The 22358-nt window shown below is 43.9% G+C and overlaps 1 protein-coding gene across 29 annotated transcripts in view; it reads right to left on the bottom strand.

Moving 5' to 3' along the window:
• The window catches only part of MACF1 (microtubule actin crosslinking factor 1), a 331616-nt gene that overhangs the window by 52704 nt on the left and 256554 nt on the right, over window positions 1-22358 (bottom strand). For 28 of the 29 annotated variants that reach the window (XM_045035584.1, XM_045035590.1, XM_045035587.1 and 25 more), the window contains one exon: window positions 140-301. In XM_045035584.1, the coding sequence (XP_044891519.1) occupies window positions 140-301 (162 nt within the window). Of the gene's footprint in view, window positions 1-139; window positions 302-6640; window positions 10638-22358 lie in introns of those variants that run through there. The other variant, XM_023258512.2, reaches the window with a different exon arrangement.

Here is a 22358-nt window from a genome sequence, read left to right as displayed (position 1 = left end):
ACTGACCCCCCTTTCCTAATTATATTTTCCAACTGCTGAATCTGTATTTGCATTCAGGTTGCAGGGAAACCTACAATTGAGATGTGCCTTTCTAAGCCCTCCATTCCCAATGCACTAGAATTAGCCCCTCGCCACTCGCCTTTTTGTTTAGTGTGTTCCATCGAGCGTTGATCTCTTCCATGTCATGTTCCAAACCCTGCACATCACAGTTTTTTCCGGCACTCTGAATCAACCCCTGGCCAAGTCCATTCACCTGCTGTAGCTTCATCTGAAGAGGATCCACCTGTTCTTTCTGAAACATCTAGATAATTACAAGCCAAAGTTTTAATCTAAAGGTAGCAACCAGACCCTCTATACCACACAGTGACTGGTCATTCTTGAAAGATTTATGATTTAACAGAGGAGGAGCAGGAATAAAAAGAGAAAACAAGCCATTTGTATAGGGAACTATCAAGGAAACATGCGGTTTCATATTTCAGTACATCCTCCTATGGACAATTACAGAGAGTTATGGCACTACTTAGAGGTCTTTAACCCAATGACTCATGGTTGGTTGGTTTCTGCTTGCTTAATTTTTAATGCAAAAAGCTACAGAGGATAGGGAAAAATCAGCCTCAAGATATCATAAAAGTGTGCTGTCTATCAATCCTAAAAGAGAAGAGTAATACCAAATGACTAGTATTTAAGATTAAAAATACCTTGGGGAATACCTTTAACTGACCACTGATATATGCAACATTCTTCTCTGACTAGGACTCATAATTCAATTAATTAAAACATATTAATGTTGTGAAAAACACCAACCTCACAGTTTAATCCCCCTGTGGTCACTTAATTCCACTCTGTTCCAGGGCCACAGACCACACACTGCTAATAATCTTGAGACAGTATTCCCGAGATTACAAAGGGAAACGGGCCAGTAATATTGGGAAATGTCCTTACCAACTTCATACTCTGAGATGCAGATATACAGAAAGTATTTTTAAAAATTATAATACTGTCTACCCATGTTCACCATTAAACAATGGAATTTTAAAACAATGTGAATAAGTGTAACAAACAATGCATGTTTCTCTCCCCTGCAGTTAATAAGATCCATTATGACTTAGAAAGTTCTAAAAGGAAACAAAGAGAAGATAATACTTTGACACTGTAATGGTATTAAAGAAAAGAATGAAATAAATAATTGTCCCTAAGATCAGATTCTTCTCAATTATCAGAGGATAAAATCAGCCACATTCCACACATTCCCCATAGATCCAATGTGGATTTATTTCTATTTTTTTTCTTCTATAAAATGTTCCTTCAGTTTCAGTGAGATAGGTGAGTCAATTAAAGCCAAAGAATGACAGAAAATGGAAGAGGACAAAAATGTAAAAGAAAGATATAAGTTTGGGTAAGATTAATTTTGACTTATATGAGACTATAGTTCACACTTGAAGCAGGAAACTTATTCTTGAAAGAATGGGTTATGATGGCTGGATAAGCGAGTCACCAGGGAGGAAAAGCCCCAGGGAACACTAAAAAAGGAAGGTTACAAAGGTAATTACCAGTGGGCTTCATTTTATACTATAATTTGATTACACAATATTTTGTTAGGCAACACTACAAGGCGGTTCAGCTAAAAATGAGTTTCCCCAACAACAGGGTTCCCAGAAAAGGCAAGCGCTAGGATTCCATTTTCTACTAAAGATGTTTTTTCACTGCAGAAAAATCAAAGCAGAGGGGGGAAAAAACAACTCCCATGTTTTAAGTTGCTTGGGTTCAACAAAATGGTGGTGGGTGATAGGGTGTGGGGGTTGGAAAGGCAAAGAAAGCAGAAAACAAAAGGTAAGGAGGGAAGATGTCAAGGCCACACTGAAGAGCCCCCTTTTATCCAGTAAGCAAGTCTTGTCTCATACTGTGGCATTTAAATTCTTTCTGTGCTTTCCAGTATGGTAGCCAGCAGCTACATAATGCTATTTAACTAAAAATTCAGTTCCTCAGCCACACTAGCCACATTTCATGTGGTCAACAGCCATGTATGGCTAAGTGCCTACTGTACTGGGCAACACAGAGAGTATCTCCATCTTGGCAAGAAGCTCTATTGGACAAGCCATATAAATGACATAGAAAAGTAAAATATATTTAAATAGCTTAGTAACCTCTTTCATATAATAGAGTTAATTCTTTTTTAAGGAATTCCATTTACTTTGTCAATGAACATTTCCTATAGAAACATCAGGGATTCCTTCCTCCATTTCTCAACCTCCACTCTATGGATTAATTTGAGAGGGAATGGGTGTTTCATCTTTTTCCAGAGTTTTAAAAATCTATGAGAGTACCTCTAAATAAATACTAAGTATTTATTTTGAACACAAATTAACAGAATGTTAAAGTAAATTTAAAAACAGTTGCTCCCTTCTCTCAACTCCCAAATAAAGCTGTTCTGCAAAATCAGTGCTTTTAGATGCATTAAAATTCCTACTCCTCAGTATTTCAATGGGGCTGTGCCATGTTATTAACCAACCAGAGCTGGCAGATATTTCCCAGAGCAGAACACTAGCAAAAATTACTGCAAGAGTGTAAGATGCAACTGGGACATAAAACAGAAAATTTCCCAAAGAACTTCTTACAACAGTTTTATCTTTGGTAATACCACATTCTCCTAGTTTTTATCCTGCCTGCCTGACTTTTTTTTTTTTTTTTTTAAATTTCCTTTATTCTCTTCCTCCTTCTCTTCTAGAGAGATGTTAGTCTATGGGTGTGGGGATCAGGGAAGGATGTCAGTTCTGGGCTCTCTTCTTGTCAATTCCATCCATTCCCACATCTTTAAATATTGACCATGATGCTTATGGCTAAAATGGCCCACATTTTATGGGCATAGTACATGCCCATCCAAGTACTTTAATACTGGCATATGAATGAAATCACGGTACCTCAAAACTTCTCCCTTTCCTCTCCCCTAAAAACTGTTATCTACGTCAACAATTTACTACTGCCCCCATCTGCTCAGTTGTACAAACTAGAATCGAGAAGCCAACCCTGATAAACACCCCTTTCCTTCTCCCTCCTTCTCAACATAAAAGCCATTATCAGGTCTTGTTGATTCTACATCCAACACACACACACACACGTATGTATACATATATGTGTGTATATATATATGTATATATACATACATACATGTGTGTATATACATATACACACACGCATATATACATACATACATACACACACACACACACACAAATATATATTGTATCCAACCATCTTCAAATCCAGTGACATCTCTCCAGTTCAAGCCATCTGGCCAACTGCAGTAACCTAGCAGGCCTTTCTACTGTCCTTGATCTCCTATAATGCACTCCACATACAGCAACCAGAGTGATTTGTTTTTGAAAACCATTCAGTGTTTTCTATATTTCATGCCAATCATAAGACAAACTAATAAAATATAAGACAAAATAAATCTGAGATTTATAAACCCCAACGTTGAGAATGTTTACTGTCTGTGCAGACTGGTTTGCTCTATCTTCAAGCTGCGAGTAATGTTTTAAAAATGTAAATGAAATCCTTTCGCTCCCCTACTTAAAATCTCTCAACAGCTTCTCATGGCTTTTAAAGTATAGATCCTTTTGAAAACTTCTTAGTCCCTGCATCATCTGGCCTCTTCCTATCTCCCCAGATTTACTTCAAGGCCCTCTTCCAGAACCCTTGCTTACTGTGGGCTAGCCACTTGGCCTTCTTAGAGTCCTAACATCCCAAAGTCTTCCCAGCTTCCATTTCCTTTACCTGGCATATTTTTCCCTCTGACTCTCTGCCTAAATAATTTCTAGGTATCCTTCAGGTTTCAGTTTTAAAATCCTTTCCCTGACACAATCAAAATGAAACATCCCTATTATGTATTACAGCCTTTATTTTTCATTCAAAACATTTGCTGTGATTTCTAACTACATATTTGTGTCTCTTTTTTTAAAGGTCCCCCCCCCCCCCGGGTAATCTCTACACTCAGTGTGGGGCTCAAACCCACCACCCCAAGATCAAGAGTCACATGCTCTTCTGACTGAACCAGCCAGGCAACCCTGTATTTGTGTCTTTTTGCTCAATATTTGCCTCCATTACTGTAGCAGAAGTTCCACAAGGGGAGGGACTATGCCAATTCTATTCACTGCAGGAGCCCCAATACCTGGCACAGAGTAGGTACACAATAAATATTTATCCAGTGAATGAATGAATCCTTGTATAGAAATGGTATTAGGGAAGGCAAACAAATTTAGGAAGGTTCTGCTGATTAGCTGAGCATTCAAACACTGAACTAAGATTGTGAGGCTTCCCAACTTTTGCTGTAAAAGACTTTCTTGGCAATTTTGAATGTTATAGAACCCCTAGTTTTATACCAAAGATTTTTTTTCTTCCATTGAACCACTCTCTGGAAATAAAACTAAGAAGTCTGCAAAAGAGAAAAGGGTTTAAATAACCACAGACTGCTCTCAGTGGGTCTGAATTCCACTATAGGGATAGTAAATAAGTTCTAGCATTTTGCTTCTTCCACCGAACTCTCTTGTTAATGCTATTAGAAAGTTTGTATCTATTTTAACCATGTATACATGCGTATATTTGTATATACACATACACACACACAGCGTTTAAACTACATTTCAGGTATGATCACTTACTGAGTTCTAAGTGTTCACGTATTAAAATGACAGGTTCAGTTGCCTCTAGGAACCATTTGGGAAGAAATGAAATCCATACATCTCTCATCTTGGAAAAACTTTTTCTCTCAATAATATTTCACTGGTCAGAAAAATCTGTATGCTCATGTTACCACTATAATATTTGTTTTGTTTCAATAAAAGTTTTCAAAATAGCCTCTCTACATTCTTATTGGTTAATGTCCCGGCTGGGGTGATGGTTTAGATTTCTTTTGTACACAAATGCAGGCATTTGCTTGCTTCCATAAAGTAACCATACTTCAAAGATGGACAACTGTACAGCTGGGCTACCACTGTCTTCTCCTGTTGTTTGTATCAGGCAGTATTTCATAAATGATTACCCCCCTGGAGGTGGAGGAAATCCTCAGAAATTACCTAGCCCCATTTACTCATTTTGTAGATGAGAATCTGAGACTGATATTAAGGGTTTCTCTGATTTTTTTTCCTTTAGGCAGATTTGATCAGCGCTTTACAAATTTAACACCTGTATTTCATTGATTATTGCTGTAGGCTTTATACAAAAAATATTCTGTTTAATCAAGAATGCCTGTGACTTTGGACAAGTTATTGGGATCCCAGTGTCAATTTCGAATTTAGTAAAACTCAGAAAAGGGAATCAGTCCAACAATCTGAAAGCTTGATGGGATGCTACCTTACAAAATAGGTGGTGAAGCCCAAGGTGGACACCACCACCACTCAGCTAAGCAGGGGATCTGTAGCAAAGTTGGCCACTTGTGGCCCGCAATCAAAATGACTTTTCATCGCTGGTAGCTGCAGATTTAACTGGTGCTCTAGCCGACAAAGCTGCCCTGAAAGGCTCTGCAATGGGGTGGATGTGAGAACCCATCTTTCTTGTAGCATCCACAGATATTCAGATGGATATTCACTCATTCATTCAGTCTGTCACAGTGAATGCCTATTACAAGGCAGGCACGGTTTGGGGCCCTAGGGATGGTATAAAATCAAAACCACCTCTGTCTCTGTACTCAGTAATCCCTGGCTATATTAGATTAGATGAAACTTCCAATTCCTTCATTCCTTACCATTGCCCAAATGACACCGAGGCAGTGAACTGTAGAAAGCTGCCAATCTTAAAAGTCTTTGATTAGGACTGCTCAAGGATGTGAACACATTTCCGTTCTCTGACATTAAGAATTGCAGAACCATGGAGCTCAGACAGAATGCAGGAGGACATTCAGCCCACTTCATGGATCAGGAAACAAGAGGTCCAGGAAAAAGAGTGACTTGCTTCAGGACACAAAGTTTGACAAGATAAGTAAAATACCTCTATTTTTCATAAACCTTATTATGCCTTATTCTAGCTTTAAGAAACACACATTTGTATTAAAAAGCTGTTATTCACACATCTAGATACCACCTTCACCCAAACCGTTTTGGTGAATTCTTTCAACTAACCAACACAGCTATGTGGGAGAGAAAGGGGGAAGACATCAACGGTGATTTCCATGGGTTATCAGGTTATCCTCACAGGGTTCTGCCTTAACAAATGCGCAAACTAGAGACTCAGGACATCTAACTAATTTGCCAAGTGGCTAACTATCTCAGGTGTCTCTCCAAAGCCCTCACCCCCACTCCTCCCTCACTGCTGACATCACTTATTAAAGAGCAGCCTCTTGATTTAGGACAGAACATGGTCACTGTAATCTTCAAAAGCAGAATCATCTGTTCCAGCTAATAATCTTTTCCAAAATGCAAACCAACAACTATTGGGCTCAGTTTATAAATACGAATTGTAAAGTTTTTCACCAAATGAAAGTAAGACATATTTTGTGCATAAATGCAACAGAAAGACCAGAATAGTCCAGTGCCCCAAAGAGAACCAAAGAAAGGATTATCTGTGCCCTTTCTAATCACTACCAAGGGAACTTGCACATCTCACTTTACTCCCCAGATCCTTTCCCAACAAAATGAGCAACAATTACCTCATTTGAATTTAATTCATCAGTTGCAGCCAGAGGCACTTTCCCATGCAGCACTGTGCCAGTCACCTCTTTTATTTCAAATCCTGAGGACTCAAGGTCCCCCTTAATCCACATTCTAGCAGGGGAAGCCTCTTCTAGAACAGGAGTTCCTTCTTCTGAGATAGGCACAGAATCAGTGTGGGCAGTATCTCCCAGGAGGGGTGCACCAGCAAGGAACATTTCCTCCATAGCAGGCAGTGCAGTAGCTGGGGCTGCAGGCTCCTCCGGGGTGGGCACTCTATCAGCTGGGGCTGTAGGCTCCTCTGGGGTGGGCACTCTATCAGTTGGGGCTGCAGGCTCCTCCGGGGTGGGTACTGCAGCAGCTGGGCCTGCAGGCTCCTCTGGGGTGGGCACTCTATCATCTGGGGCTGCAGGCTCCTCCGGGGTGGGCACTGCAGCAGCTGGAGTGGCAGGCTCCTCTGGGGTGGGCACTGCAGCAGCTGGGGCTGCAGGCTCCTCCGGGGTGGGCACTGCAGCAGCTGGAGTGGCAGGCCCCTCTGGGGTGGGCACTGCAGCAGCTGGGCCTGCAGGCTCCTCCGGGGTGGGCACTGCAGCAGCTGGAGTGGCAGGCCCCTCTGGGGTGGGCACTGCAGCAGCTGGGGCTGCAGGCTCCTCCAGGGTGGACACTGCAGCAGCTGAGATGGCAGAATCCCCCAGGGCAGGCACTCTATCAGCTGGAGCAGCAGGCTCCTCCGTGGTGGGCACTCTATCAGCTGGGGCTGCAGGCTCCTCCGGGGTGGGCACTGCAGCAGCTGGGGCTGCGGGCGCCTCTGGGGTGGTCACTCTAACAGCAGGGGTGGCAGGCTCCTCCGAGGTGGGCACTCCATCAGCTGGGTTAATAGGCTCCTCTGGAGCAGGCACTGCAGAAGCTGGGGTGACAGATCCCTCTGGAGTATCATCTCTCGTGGTAGCCACTGCAACGGCTGGGGGAGCAGCCAGGATGTCCTCCTCTGTGGTGGCCACTGAAACAACTGGGACATGTGCCTCTGTGGTGGCCACTGAATCAACTGGTGTGTCCACCTGTGGGGCAGGCGCTGCAGCAGCTAGGATGTCTGCCTCTGGGAGGAGCGCTGCAGCATCTAGGGCACCATCTTCTGCAGTGGGCACTGAGGCAGCGGTGACAGGCTTCTGTGGGATGGGTGTCCATCCCTCCAAAACTGGTTCAGTACTACTAACCTTGGTAATTTGCTCCTCTAGAAAGAGATTTAGCAGTGAATCTGAATCTCTCATTTCTGTCTCCCCTCCCTCTGATGATGCCACAGTCAGCTTGGGCTTTGTCTCATTCACAGTTTCCAAGCCATCTCTGCTAGGTCTTGGTCCTTCAACCAGCAGGGGCAGATTCAGACCATTTGACTCTGTGCACTTCCTCTGGAGAGCTTGGAAGATCTGCCCTGTGAAGGCTCTGTGAAAATGTGCTGGGGCTTGGTCCTCCGAAAGCTTGGCTTCATTACCCAACTCTTGCACCTCACCATCCTCATCCCAAACTTTCTCCTTGGACAATTCATAAGGGTCCACGGTTCCCAAGGAAGCCAGATTGTTACTTTCTTGATTAATAGCTCCTTTTTCACTTTCCAAATGAATCTCATCTGTTCGTAAATATGAATCATGCGATAACACCTCTACTTCAGATACTGAGGTAACATCTGTTAGTTCATAGCTAAAAGCCCAACTGAGGGGGACCCTCTCAACACACTCCTCAAAATTCCCCTCAGTGTGACCACAGTCTACCTGGGACAGATTGCCATTTTCTTTGGCCAGCTCAGCTACAAAGCCTAGTAAGTCTTCTGGATGAGAAGCCCTATGATCAGAGTTGGGCAATCCTCCTGGGTCCAGCTTTCCCAGAGACTCCAGATCTCCTGGGTTTCTGAACTTAAATTCCCCTGCAGTCTTGGGGCTAGAAGGCACTTTGTCATGCTCCTCCTCACTAAGAGTGGAAGTGTCTCCCACGGTATCAGAGTGGGCAGTAAGTTCCACAGCATTAGGCACCTGAGAAGAATCCAGGGCATTAAAATATTCACAATCCAATCCAGTATCAGAGTCTTTCACCCTTACATTTAAAAGGCCTATGTGTTCCTCTTCTAAGTCAGTCCCTGGAAAATGACTAATTACAAGTGAATTTTCTGCATCCTGGGATGGGACCAGCCCTTCAGAAGAGGCTTGCTTCTCCAGTTCAACTAGAGGAGTTACTCCTTCTTCACATAAACACTCTTTTTCAAGTTCAAGAAACATCTGCACTGAATCTGTGTCAGAGAGCTGCTCTGAATCAATAGGACCAACAGCATATTCTAAATCAGAAACAAGACCCTCCAGCCCCTGAGCAGTTCTATTTGTCAGCTCACCTACAGCACTCTCACCTGTGAAAACACAACTGTAATCAAGAGGTGTATCCTTGAGAACAGAAGCCAAATGTTTCTTAGCCGGCTGCAGGTCATCAGAGCAAACCTGACTGAGAGCTAGGTGGTCAAAAGTCCTTATGACAGCAGCTGAACAATCCGCTCCATCCTCTGCCACCGCTACAGTGTTTGCTTGTTCTTTTTCTTCAAAAATATCTGCCAGGCTGTTCTTTTTCTCATCTGCCATTAGAAAAGTCTTTCCTCTCTCTGACAGTTTCTCTTCCTCCCACTCCTCCTCAGCTTCCATCATTATCCATCGCTCATCCTCCTCAAACTTTAGCTCAGACTCTGTTTTCTCTCTCAGGCTGGGAGTTATGAGAAAATGCAATTCTGGATCCAACAGCTCCTCACTCAGGCAAGGGGAAAGAGGTGGCATTTCCACAGTGCAAGCTGTGTCCCCAAGGGGGTGCTGCTTCTCAATGAAGCCTCCCTTAGCTAAACTTTTCATGGCTCTGGGCCAGGTTGCACTTGAGAATCTGTGTTCCTGCATTACATCTGTGTTACCACTTGCTGCTGCAGCTTCTGGTTCTAGAGGCTGGAATTCACGGGGAGAGTGCTCACTGGGCGGCTGCAATCTGAAGTCTTGGCACTCTCCACTTAAGTTTTTCAAATCCTGCACTTCTGGAATATCTATGGATTTGGACACATGTTCCAGAGTCACTGACTCTGACTGAGGTTCCCTGTTGTCCAAATGACCAGAACTTTCTGTCAATGCGGAACTGGATTCCTTCTTCTCTTGCAAGGAAGGATTTGAAGCACCGGCTTCTGAAACCTCACTGAGAGAAGCTTCCATCCTTTCTGCAAATTCTGGGAAATTGGGTGGCATGAAAGACTTCCATGATCTCCTGTTAACATTATCTTTGCGTTCTGCATTTGGTCGCCTTCTGGGTGGAACAGGTGCTGACTTCTGCACATCACTGGTTAACTTTAGCGCATCAAATATTATTCTCTCATCCAGCTTTTTGCCTTCTGGTGCTCTCGATTCAAAAACATTAGATGCTGCTCCTAAGGTACCATTACTGGATATAGTACTTCCTTCCATCTTTTCCATGGTGCTTTTTGAAGTCTGATTAAGCTTTGACCCCTGGTCAATTTGTTCATTTATTCTCATTGTATCATATATAGATCTCTGTGGAACATAACAATCCTCTATATAGCCATCCTCTTCCTCTCCTTTCCCCAGGCAGGTGGGGTTCTGCCTTAAACAGTCTGGCCTGCTGAGTGGCTTACCCATACTTTTTCAATCAAGATGAAACATCAATCTTTTAAAAGTTTTTCACAGGTTACCCAAAAATGCATTCTGCAGAAGTTAAAAATCCTTTTACCAGTTCACAACCCAGGACCACCAACTGGATCTGCCCTCCAAAAAAGCCTGCAAGTCCAACTCTGAAACCATTCTGGGAGCTTCTAAGAGGAACAGTTTTTCCCTCACAGGCTAACAGCCTCATAGTTGCAGACAGATAAGCAGTATAATTTAATCAACAAATATAAAATAATTCCTTGTATGGCTTCTCTTGTGTGTGTGTTTAAGAGCACCGCTCTAATTCAGTCAGTAAAAAAAAAAAAAAAAAAAAAAAAAAAAAAAAAAAAATCATTTGATATTGCCCAGTCTTATTCAATACCTAGTTCCACTCACTTCTCACCCAGAGTTAGAAGCTTTATACCGACTGTGTCCCTTAGTAACAATGGCACAGCCTTCCCAGTCTTCAAGTATGGCCCAAGCTCCTAAGAATTCCTTTCATTTTATCCTCAGTTCCAGTCCTGGAGAGTCCAGCTGGTCTGAATTAGCCATTCGTCCTCCCTAGTTCGGGTGTTTGCATTTGAACTGGGCTGGTCGGCGGATATTCCTGCAACTTTAAACACAGGAAGTCCTTCATTCGGGGCCAGCTTGGGGCTTCCTGTCTCCAAAACATCATGGCATTGTTGTGGCTCCCAGAACAGCCCTGCGCTGTGGCCGCAAAACAAGGCGAGTGGAGCCCGGCGCCGGGCCTTTGAAAGGCCGGCAGGCTGCAGCGGCGGCCGAGGGCCGGTCGAAGGGCTCTCTCAGCGCGGCCCGCTCCCCCGCGCCATGCCGCGCGCCCTGAGGGCCAGGGTTGCCTCACCGCAGGCTGGCAGGTGGCTCCGGGCCGCGCCGGCCTCCAGTCCCGCGCTCAGGAAGTTAGTTTGTCCCTCCGGCAGCTGAGTCCCGCGTGCTGTGGGCGCCGCCTCCCCCGCCGCCGCCAGTCCCCGGCCCGCAGCCGCCGCGCCGTGGGCTGCATGTCAAGCAGCCGCCTCTATTCTCCGCCACCGCCGGCCCCGCGGCCCCGCCGTTCTCCCCGCCCGCAGCTGTCACGGTCCCGGCATGCAAAACTTCTGGCTGGGAACAAAAGGCTCCGCTCGGGCCGGGCGGGGGCGAGCCCTCCTCCCCCTCGCCGCGCGGCCCGCTCACCCGCCGCTCGCTGCAAGTGCTGGGCTGGCGAGCGGCTCTCCTCCCCCTTCCCCGCGCCGCCGCGCCGCGCCGCGCCGCCCCGCCCGGGCAGCCCCCCTGGAAGCCCGGGAGCGCGACGCGGAGAGCCAAGGGGAGGAGGGCGGAGGCGGAGCCGCGGCGGGGGCAGGGAAAAGGAGCGACCCGAGCGGAGGAGGAGGGTGCGGCGGAGAGGATTGGAGGCCGAGGCGGCGGGGGCGGGGCTTCCGCGCGGTTCAGGGCCTGGGAGCCCCGGTGCCAGCCACTCGGCTCACCAAGCCCACGCCCACCGCGCCCCAGGGCCCGAGGGAGAGCCCCGCCCCCCCGAGAGGGCGAGAGGAGGGGGGCGGCACCCGCGCGAGGCTCGGCGGAGCAGCGCAAATCCCCTGACAAAGGAAAGCCCCGCCCTCCACCCGCTGGCCCGACCCCCCTGCCACCCCCGCCGCGTCCGGACCCGCCGGGCTCCCAGCCCAGCCCAAGGGCGAGCGAACCTGGAAGGGACGCCCCGCCTCCCCCAGCCAGCGGGTTCTGGCAGGGGCCACTCGGGGCCCCATCTGCCCGCGGGGTCGTGCCGGCTGCGGCGGGCGGCACGCATCGCTCTCGGCTCCAGCTCTATCACCAAAGGCTGTCCTAGTCCCTCCAATGTCACCTTTAGCGCGCCCCTGCAGGGCCCAACAACACTCTGGCCTTAAACCCGGCACTTTCTGGGTGTCCGAACGTATTCTCTTAGGCCCAGAGGCCAAGTTATTGGATGAACTCTAGGCACCTTCTCTTTCCTTCTCCTGTACATCAGGTCTTGGTCCATTCTCCCACCAGAATTTATCTGCCCGCAGACATGAGAGGTGGCAAAGACTGAGGAAGGAGGGCAGAGGTGGGGCGGTGGAGATGCCGGCAGCAGAGACCCACGCCCTAACACCTGGGCTCCTTTATTGCGGCGCACATCCAAGGAAACCTGAGCCTCCCTGGGGCCTGCTCAAAGGCATGCGTCTGTATTTCAAGTCTCAAAACGGAAAATACGAGAGAAAGGTGGCCCACAATCCTGTCCACAGCTTTTTGGCTTTTACAAAAGCCATCTGATCACCTGGTGACTGTTAAACCATTTAAGTACAAAGGGCAACCCAGGAAACTGTCCAACAGAGACAGCTGCATTTCTCAAGGAGTACAATACTCTGCTCCCTTTGTGATGGTCATTTTCTTATTTTATGAAGGAAAAACAACAAAGCCTATTAAAATTTCTGAATCTCTGTTGAACCATGTGGTCAATATAGATGGTAAAACTTATGGAAAAGTTATTTCTATCCTTTACACAAACAATGAGTGAAGCCAATAGTTGGCATGTGGAGATCTGGCAGTGAAACCCTGAGCTGAGCCTTAGGCTTAACTCAGGGAGCCAGAGAGGTCCTTGGCAAAAATGAGGTGTGGGCTGAAGCCTGTGATCAGAATTAAGCAACTAAAGGGGCGCCTGCCTGGCTCAGTTGGTAGAGCAGTCATGTGGCTCTTGATCTCAGGGTCGTGAGTTCAAGCCTTATGTTGGGAGTGAGGCTACTTAAAAAAAAAAAAAAAATTAAGCAACTAAAATAGACCGTTCACTGGCAAAATGTGTTACACTTCATTTCTCACTTTAAAAGAGGCTGCTGACCAATTCTGCCCTCTCAAATCCAAAAGACTATCTCCCTATCTGTAAACTGTAGACTAGATTGTGTCTTGATAGCCTAACTTTTTCTTTAGTTTTAAAAGTTTTAAAGAAGCTGCCCTAGAATCCTGAGTCTTCCTGGTCCTATACTACAAGACACTAGAAACCTTGTCCTCTTTCTACAAAGAGTAGAAAGAACCAAGAATGGATGGCCTAGAGAAGGTTCCAGGCAATATGATCAGTGTGAAATATCTGAGGGCTGGGATGTGGGAGGAAGGAGGCTTGTTTTGGATGTCTCCTTAAATTGGCACACTAAGATCCAAGGGCAGATTTTGAACCAACAAAAAGCTTTCTCACAGCTATTCAAAGAATAGAGTGTCTGCTAAAGTGAGGACTTTCCTGACCCTGGAGGTATTTGAGCAGAAATTCAAGCAATCACTTGGCAAGGATTTAGGGAAACAGATTTACAAATCCTCTATCAGTTTGTTCAGGATGAATTTTAAGGTCCTTTCTAATTATGACACACTGTGATTCTAAGGTTTGATCAGCTTACAGATCTGATACTTAACATTTCAGGGAATCTGGGTCTTAATTTTTCTGTTAATTATTCAGTACAACTGGAAAAACCCAGGGAAGGCAAGATCAGTTTCACTAGCAAGTCTCCCTGGCCAAATACACTCACTTAAGTGTTCAGATATCGTAACAGACTGTTTAGTGTGCCAGGGCCCCTCTGGTTGGAAGAATCTGAGGAATTCTGGCTCTCAACTAGGGTGGGTGGTTATTCCATTATAAAGAATGATCTTGATGTGGAATCACAAACTTCATGGCCAGAAATTCCTTTCCTGTTTCCTCACCAAGTCAGGTGCCAACCAATTCAGTCTTTACTAAATCCCCTCCCCCCCCCACACCTATCTATCTACCTTATTCTCATTATTCTCATCAAATGCTCCATGTTATAATGTAAATAAGCAGAGCATTTTAACAACTATGAAGTTCAAATTTAAGGTATTTATTGGCTTAAGTTTTACCCTCTGACTAAAGTGTTAGAGATTATTATAAATTCCCCCAAAGTTCAAACACACTCTTATAGAAAGGATTACATAAAATTGTCCAATTCTCTCCCCAACTACAAAAAAAAAAAAAAAAAAAAAAAAAAAAAAAAAAAAAAAGACGCCAGAGTGCTATCTGAGTGCTTTGCTCCTTTTTTTATCATCAGCATGTGTTTAGGAAGAAATCAAGACAAGGAAGCACAGGGCTCTTTCCTCCATGTCTTATTTTTTTTTATCTGTTCATGAGCTTCTCTTTAGTTTTGGTATGTGGAACTCTGCCAATAGCCATCTCAGTGACTGAAATAAATACCTGATATAGCTTTCAGCCTCTTGTTACCCTGATAGCTCCAACAAAAAAAGCATCTGTTCATTTCACTTGCTGTGTGTAAACTTTTTAAAAGACAAGAACAGAGAGCTCCAGAGAACCTCTTTGGATGCTTCCCCTACTCCTGTAACCACAAATATATGTGCTGAAGCCAAATTTCAAATTAGTTTCCAGTTAGTTGATTACAGAGTTCAAAGAATTCTCTACTTATTTTGAAATTCCTAAGAACGAAATTTGGTATCAGGTTTTCTTTCAGTGAACTTAGAAGAAAGAACAATCCTGGCCCTTCCTGCTGTCTTCCTAATTAAAGACAGCTGGGTGGAGTCTCCTCACACCCTAACACTGCTCTCTTTCCAAGTTTTGAACCTTGCATTTTGCCTTTGCTCTAGTCTTTTTTTTCTTTTTTTGAGAGAGAGAGAGGAGAGAGAGAGAGAGGAAAGAGGGCGAGCTGGGGACAGGGGCAGAGAGGTAGACAGAGAGAATCCCAAGCAGACTTCGTGCTCAACATGGAGCCCGATGTGGGGCTCAATCCTGGGATCATGACCCGAGCCAAAATCAGGAGGGAGTCAGTCGCTCAACGGACTGAACCACCCTGGTAGCCCACCTTTGCTCCACTCTTAAACTACCAGCCTCCTAGGACAATCTGGAGACCCCAGATCCATACTTCCTCAGATTCTTCAGTGCCTTTTCATATGCCTCTCTCTCTCAGAGGATTAGTTCTGATTAGAGGAGGATACAGAAGGCTGGTTACATCTTGCACATTTTAAATCTACAAAATGCCTTTCATCTTAGGCTCACTAGACTTTACAAGCATTTATTTAGTGGCAAGTGGAAACTCCACAGTATTAGTCTGTACCTGTTGGGCATCAGTAACTACCATTCTAAGATGTTTTTATAATACAAAGATGGCTACAGAGTGGCTCATTAAGCAATAAAGCATGATGTGAAGCTTGTTTTAAATGGGATACTAAGGATTTTGAGGCTCTGTGAGCTCGCATGTATTGCCAAACCCATGAGAAAACTTTCCACACACTCTGCAGGAACTCCCATGACCCTGGTAAGCTCTTTCCTCCTTGCAGACTTCCCAAAAGACAGTGTATCAATCTCTCTTTTAGCCACTCATGGAGGTAGTAATGACAAAAGCATGGGGCTCTGCAAGTTAGAAAAGACCAGACAGAAGTGCGGAAGAAAGGAAGGCAGGGGGAATCAGGTAAAGCTTTATGGAGAGAATCACATTTACTCACTAGGATGTGAATATGCAGAGATTGTGAAGACAAGATTTCTAAGTGAAAGCCTAGAGGCAGGGACCCCAAAAGAAGCAAACTCACAGTAAGCATGGCTTAAGTACAGGGTGTATGAAAGGGAAAAATGAGAGGTAGGAGTGGTAAGTAGCTCAAGGCCAGTTCAGCAAGGCTCCTGAATGCCAAGCATGGATTTATGCTTTATTCAGAAAACATTTATGACATTGAGATTTACTTATGTAAACTTATCAGAGGATCATGAAAGTTACTGAGTGGTGTGTGGAAAGTTTCCTAAGAATTTCAGACTGGGTGCTCATTAAAATGCCATTTAATAAATAACTTAATATCTCATTTTAAAAATACAAATTCTTAACTTTTTATAAATGAAACTTGAGGTGGTAAACTTACTTGTCCAAAGTAGCATAGTATTGAATACCTGGGCACTTAAGATTTGAGCTTGTAGCTGATGATACTGCATTGGTCTATGTGCAGAATAAACTGTAGATACAGGAGATTGAAGGTAGAGCCATCAGGAGGGCTTTATAGTTTAGCCAAGAGGTAACAAAAGTCTGAACATGTGAAAATGAGGAAGGGAGCTGTGAAAGAAATCACAGAGGCAGAATATTTGAACTTCACAACTGACCATATAGAAGGTAGAGGTTAAGGGGAAAATAAACATAAGATAATGCCGTAGCACTACTCTTAAATTACTGAGGGCATAATAGTCCTATAAAACAAAGCAGAGAGGAAGAAACTATTTGAAGAAGTTAACATTTCAATTTAGGGTACATTGAATGTGAAGTACTCAAAGGCAACCTATGTGGAGGTATCCAGAAAGGCCCTTCACACAAAAAATTGAGGTTTGGGGATAGAGATACAGATCTGGAAGCTTTCTCCCACAGATGAGTGAGGGGGTGCACATCTAGGGGTTAACAGTGTAGAAAAAGGGAAAAGGGTAGAACCACATATTTGGGAAGTACGAGGACAAACTAAAAAAGAAAGCAGAATGGCAGCTAGAGAAGAGAATGGAGAGAGTACAATGTCAGGAAAGAAAAGAAGCTATGATGTTAAATGCCGCATAACAGAGGAGGATGATGAGTTAGACTTGGCAACTAGGACATCAGCGATTACTTCTAAGCGAACAGTTTCAGTGCTGTGATGGGGGCTGGATCACATTAGGGGATTAAGGATAAGCAGTGATGAGAAAGTATTCATCCTCCCTTCTTCTTGAGACTGTTCTTTTGGCTTCCATGGCACTGTGCTATTCTGATGCTATCTTTTTAGGCAGTACTTCTTTGTCCCTTGGGTTTCTCATCTGCCCTCTTAAGGCAAGTAATTTCATAAGATGTATCCTTGATTCTTCTTTACTTGTTCAGTATTTACAGGCGTCTACTATGTGCTCTAAATTATGCCAGGCACTAAAGGAGAGAGTGATGAGGAAGATGTGGTCAGGAGCCTACATTCCAGTGGGGGGGGTGGTGCGGGGGTGGGAGGGGGGTTGGGCGACATTCATTTTAATTCACTTGTAAGAAGCACTCTGAAAGAAAAGTGAGCAGTACTATGACAGCACCAGTCAAGGGGGCCCGATGTGGCCTGCAGGTTTAGGAAAGGCTTTCCTGAGAAAGTGACCACGTAGGCTTTCATTTGGGACCGAGAGCAGCCTTTCCTGTTCCAGGTTTGCATGACTTCACAACTTTCACATATGAACAACTTCACAAAATTGCTTGGTTATTTCTATGAAACAGGTCCTTGGGGGTGAATTGTCAAGAAATCTTGCTATAGGGGTCCTTTCTCCAATATTAGAAAAAGAGGTAGGATAAATAATACAGAGGGACGAGATTTATGAAAACTGTCTCTTTCATTTTGTTACTAAAGCAATTCTTACCATCAATCAACAAACAACCACATTGGGTTTGCATGTAAAGAATTGGACCCAAATCAGAGCTTTTCTTTTGGGATGAACTGCAAGATGACAGAGATATTAAATGGGTCACTTAGATAGATACAATGAATTCAAGCTGGAGGAGGCCTCATAGAAGTTCAATTTCTTTGAATTCTTAGCTTCTTCTTCTTCCCTTAACTCATATATACATATAACTGAATATTAAAAACATGTCTGCGGAAACTATGAAGAATTAAAGCTTTTCTGTAAAACTATCTGGATCTGGTGTATACACTTGGCAGAGAGATTAATTATATCTCTGTTTTTTTAAGCTGCTTTCCTCTGAAATTAAGCTGATACCTTTTCTCCTCACACCTCAATGTTTTAATTAAAGATTGATTAATATTAAGAGGCGTAGCTTCCAAAGATGCTGACTTGGTAGTTGCCATTGTATGGCAACAAGGGAAGATAACATGGTCTATGTTAAAAGCTAATTAGGCCAAGGACCCTGATATCATTAAAGCTGATCTGATGGGCAACTCTGAGCTACTGAGGAAGTCACTGAGCTGGTAATGGCTTCTGGTTAATTCTAGTTAATGATATGAAAATAACACTGATTTGTAGAGCACATAAGCCAAGGTCAAAATGGTCTCAGAAAAACATGCTGGCTGTGGGATTTTGATATGAATGAATAAATTAACAGGTTAATGAATAAGTAAGCAAACATATATGCGTATGTATGTGTACATAAAGTATATTTACAGCTGTGTTAGGAGTCATGACCTATACTGCCTATATACTGCTACTCTAAGGTTAGAAACCAGCTCTACTCTTGTTCCCCACAAATACTGTTTGGGAAAGCTGTTTGTCCATCCACTTGTTTCACTGCTGCCATTGAGCTAATTGTACTTTATCCTCATAATTTTCATTTTTCCCAGAAGAGAAAAAGCTAATCTAATCTGGTACTGGGCCTCACAGCAAATCTTCTGGAGAATAATTATCCCTAGGAACAAAAGGCATAACTTTTTATTAAAAAGATTTCATAATATTCTAATTTGTCTACCTAGATAAATTTTTTTAAAATAAAAGATTATCATTTATTGATCACTTAATATATGCCTGGTACCTTCATCTACATCACTTCATTGAACTCTCATAAAAACTCTAAAGGTATGATTTACCACTGCTCACATTTTATAAAGTTAACTATACAGAGAGGTTAAGTAATTTTCCCCAAGGTCACTCAGCTAGTAAATGACAGAGCCAGAACTCAAAGCTGGATATTTCTGACTAAAACTCAGATTCAATTTTCTTCACTACACTAAATTGCATGAAGTATGAAGACTCTCCCTGTGAACTAATTGGGTAAATGACAATGACTATAAAGTGATGGGTAACTGCAAGCCAATATTTCAGAATCTGGCTTTCTTCAAGTGTGCTTGGTAGCAAATTTCTTTGTCTGAAATAAAATCCCGCTATTTAACATATGCTAACTAGTAGAGAAGGAAGGGAGCCCAGAGGCAAGAAGGAGAGGTGAAGAATCCAGGCTGGGATTAGAATTTTTTGGGATTCACAAGGATTTGCCTCAAGTCTTGCAAAGTTGACAGCATTTTGAATCCCAGAGCTCACATGGCTTATGAGAAATAAAGAGCACTCATCCAATCAGTCAGAATTCAGTAATCTCCAACTATGTGCACACCAACATGTTAACTACTTCGAGAGACACAAAAATGAATTTATTCAAAGATGGGACAAATGCCTATAATGAGAAAACACCAAAGTTAGGCAGTATAGGATAAAGGCCAAATGAGTTGCACATATTAAGTGGTTTAGGAGAACAGAAGTAGTGAACTTGGGAAGGAGGCTTTGTGGAGACATGGGACTAGAACCAAGCCTTCAGGTATGGGTAGAAATATGCATAAGGTATAAAGAGTGTTTGAGATAAGTGGATGGGTGGTCTATATAGGAATTAAGACTGGAAAAAACAGTGGGGATCAAATATGTGGTTTCCAAGGCTGGAAAGGAAAAGACTAGAGGGATACAGACCAGTTCTGAAGGATGCCATCATTTAATCCATCAGATCAGATGGCTCCTACATTGAACTGGGTGAAGGATAAGTACATACAGAAAGAAGGGTAAATACAGACAGAAGCTAAGGGAAAAGCAACTTGGAAGCCCAAGTTCTAGAAGGCTACAGCATAATTTATGTCTGTTTTTTCCGTGGGAACCATGTACGTACACGCTAGCAGTCCAATCAGAGGAGCTCTCTGCATTCCTAACAGAGGATCCTTTGTTCCAAACAGCAAGGCTCAAAAGAGACAGAGTCTGATAAAATCACACTGAGATCAGGACACCCAGCTGGTGCAGGGGCTGATGCCATTCCATAACACACCCTACAGGAAGCAGCTTGAGATACACAGCTGATTGATTTCCACAGCAGGAGCCTTGCGGCAGGGTGGGGCTGGGACTGGTCAAGCATTAAGAGAATTCTTTAGCCACTGACTCAAATTAGTTCACCAGGATCCTGACTTTCTCCAACAGATCTGTATAGTCATTCCCAGAACTAACACTATTTCTTAACTAACTTTTGGGGGAAAAAAAAAAAAGGGAGAAAAACCATGAAGCTTTGCCAGGCAGTGGAGTTGCCAGTTAACTCTTACCTGTCATGGCATCTGAAGAGGGGGAAAAAAATTAAACCTCCAACTTTTTAGAAAGGGGCTGAATAATTCTGTGTTGTAAGGGGCTATCCTCTGCATTATAGAATGTTTAGCACCCATTAGATGCTAGCAGAAGCCTCTCCCATTGTGACAGTCAAAACTGTCTCTGGACATGGCCAAATGTCCCCTAAGGGGCAAAACTGCCCCCATTTGAGAACTATTGGTCAAGCATGACCTTTGGTGCCAAACAAACCTTTCCAATCCCAGCTCTAACATGCTGTGTGGCTTGAACAAGACACTATAACAAACTCACAGTCTCAGTGTTCTTAACTGCAACTGGGATTGTAAATGTCTGATTGATAGGGGGTTGAGGTTAGAGCTCACTTCAACTTAGGTGTCTTTTAGGTGTACTCAGCACCACACGTCACTGCCACTGCAATCCCTGGTGCTTGTTTCCCATAACACATTGTCCCACCACAAGGGCTGGCACAGAGCAAGTGCTCAGTAAGGATGATGGACTGAAAGGAATATGGAGTCCCTTCCTCCTACCTCCCACCAAGGGATCCATGGACCATTACCACGTTGCACTCATTCTTATCCCTGAGTGGCCAAAATTCTGAAAGGTCCACACGTCAAATCACAGTGCTAGTAGCCGGAAAACAGCTTGTGAAGGCCTAAGGAATAAGTGTATCCCATTAATCTCCCACCGCCAATACCAGAGGCTGGTATTCGAAAAGCACTTGGTAGTGGTAGTGGCAAAGTATTAAGGAAGGTGGGGAGGGAGCACATTCTTCCCATAGCTAGGTTTTCCCAACAGGACAGCTGAGACTTGGGAAGAATCTGTTTGGCAGGAGACAGCTCTTTGGTGCAGTGACCTGACAGGACTCCCTGTGGGACTTATTTCATCCCTGGTGAACCAAACAATCCTAACAATAAAGTGTCCTTCAGAGCAACTCATCACACTTCCTAGAGGCTCCCTGCTTATGCTATGTCTCGTGTGCCAGCCAGCTAGCTTCAAAGTGCCCAGGATTTTTCTGACGCTAAGGCTGAGGACCAGGCCAAGGCCAAGACCGTTTACCATTCATTTCTAGACACAACGAGAAATAGTCCTGTTCTGCAAGTCTGTGCTTATCTCAACCTGTGTTCACTAATCAAATACTTAACAATGAATACAAGTCCTGTGTGGGGTAAATTCTAGTTTTCCTGGAAACATATTTTTCCTCCTTTGTGTACAAAATCATATGGTGAACTTTAGTTGCAAATGCTACATGCTGACATGATATGTGAAGAATTTCAGTAAACTCAAATCAAACTGCTCAGTCCTTTCTTACATTGCTTTAAAGTCTTCCCTTGCTATCAAAATTTCCACACAAATTTTTGTGAAATCCATCAATGGATTCTTTCTTGATGATCTTTCATTTGATTTCACTGCCTTTGCTGAGGTGTGAGTCTCCTTTAAGATGATGTAATGACTGCAATCCTGGGATTTTGCTTTGTGATGCTGATACTTAAAATACTAATGGGGCTGCTTTAAAATGGGGCTGGGAAAAGTTCAATATGAAGCAAAGCTAAAGTCCTTAAACACACCTTTACCTTCTCCCCACCCAGTTGCTAAGTGGGGGTGGAGAGGATTATTAGGGAGCACTGGAATTCTTGGGGTTTGGTAGGTCTGGGAGGTGATCTCCCAAGGGTTATTAACATCAGCAGCCAAACTGTGAGCTCCTGAGCTGAGAACAACTGACAGACTGCAGTCTCCCCCTAAAGGCACTGAACGAGGAAGCTTCCTGAAGTATTTCCACACAGGAAGTTCCTCTTCTCTTTAGAAATGCATCATCAACCAAACACCTGCATCAACAACTCCACGAAAAATAAACTGCTGATGCCAGGGAAAGTGCCTAGGAAATTTTAAACCAGACACAGATTAGTCCCAGCAAAAATCAGGAATCCGGGGCCCAGCTTAAAGGAAGGCTGACTTAGAGGCAATTGCTGCTACCACACAGTCTTAATCAGATTATTAGAAGGCTGTCTGCAACATAAATATTTAACTTAATCAGCC

The sequence above is a fragment of the Felis catus genome, chromosome C1, assembly GCF_018350175.1.
Source record: "Felis catus isolate Fca126 chromosome C1, F.catus_Fca126_mat1.0, whole genome shotgun sequence".
Classification (NCBI taxonomy): domain Eukaryota; kingdom Metazoa; phylum Chordata; class Mammalia; order Carnivora; family Felidae; genus Felis; species Felis catus.
This window is presented reverse-complemented; position numbering and strand designations above follow the sequence as displayed.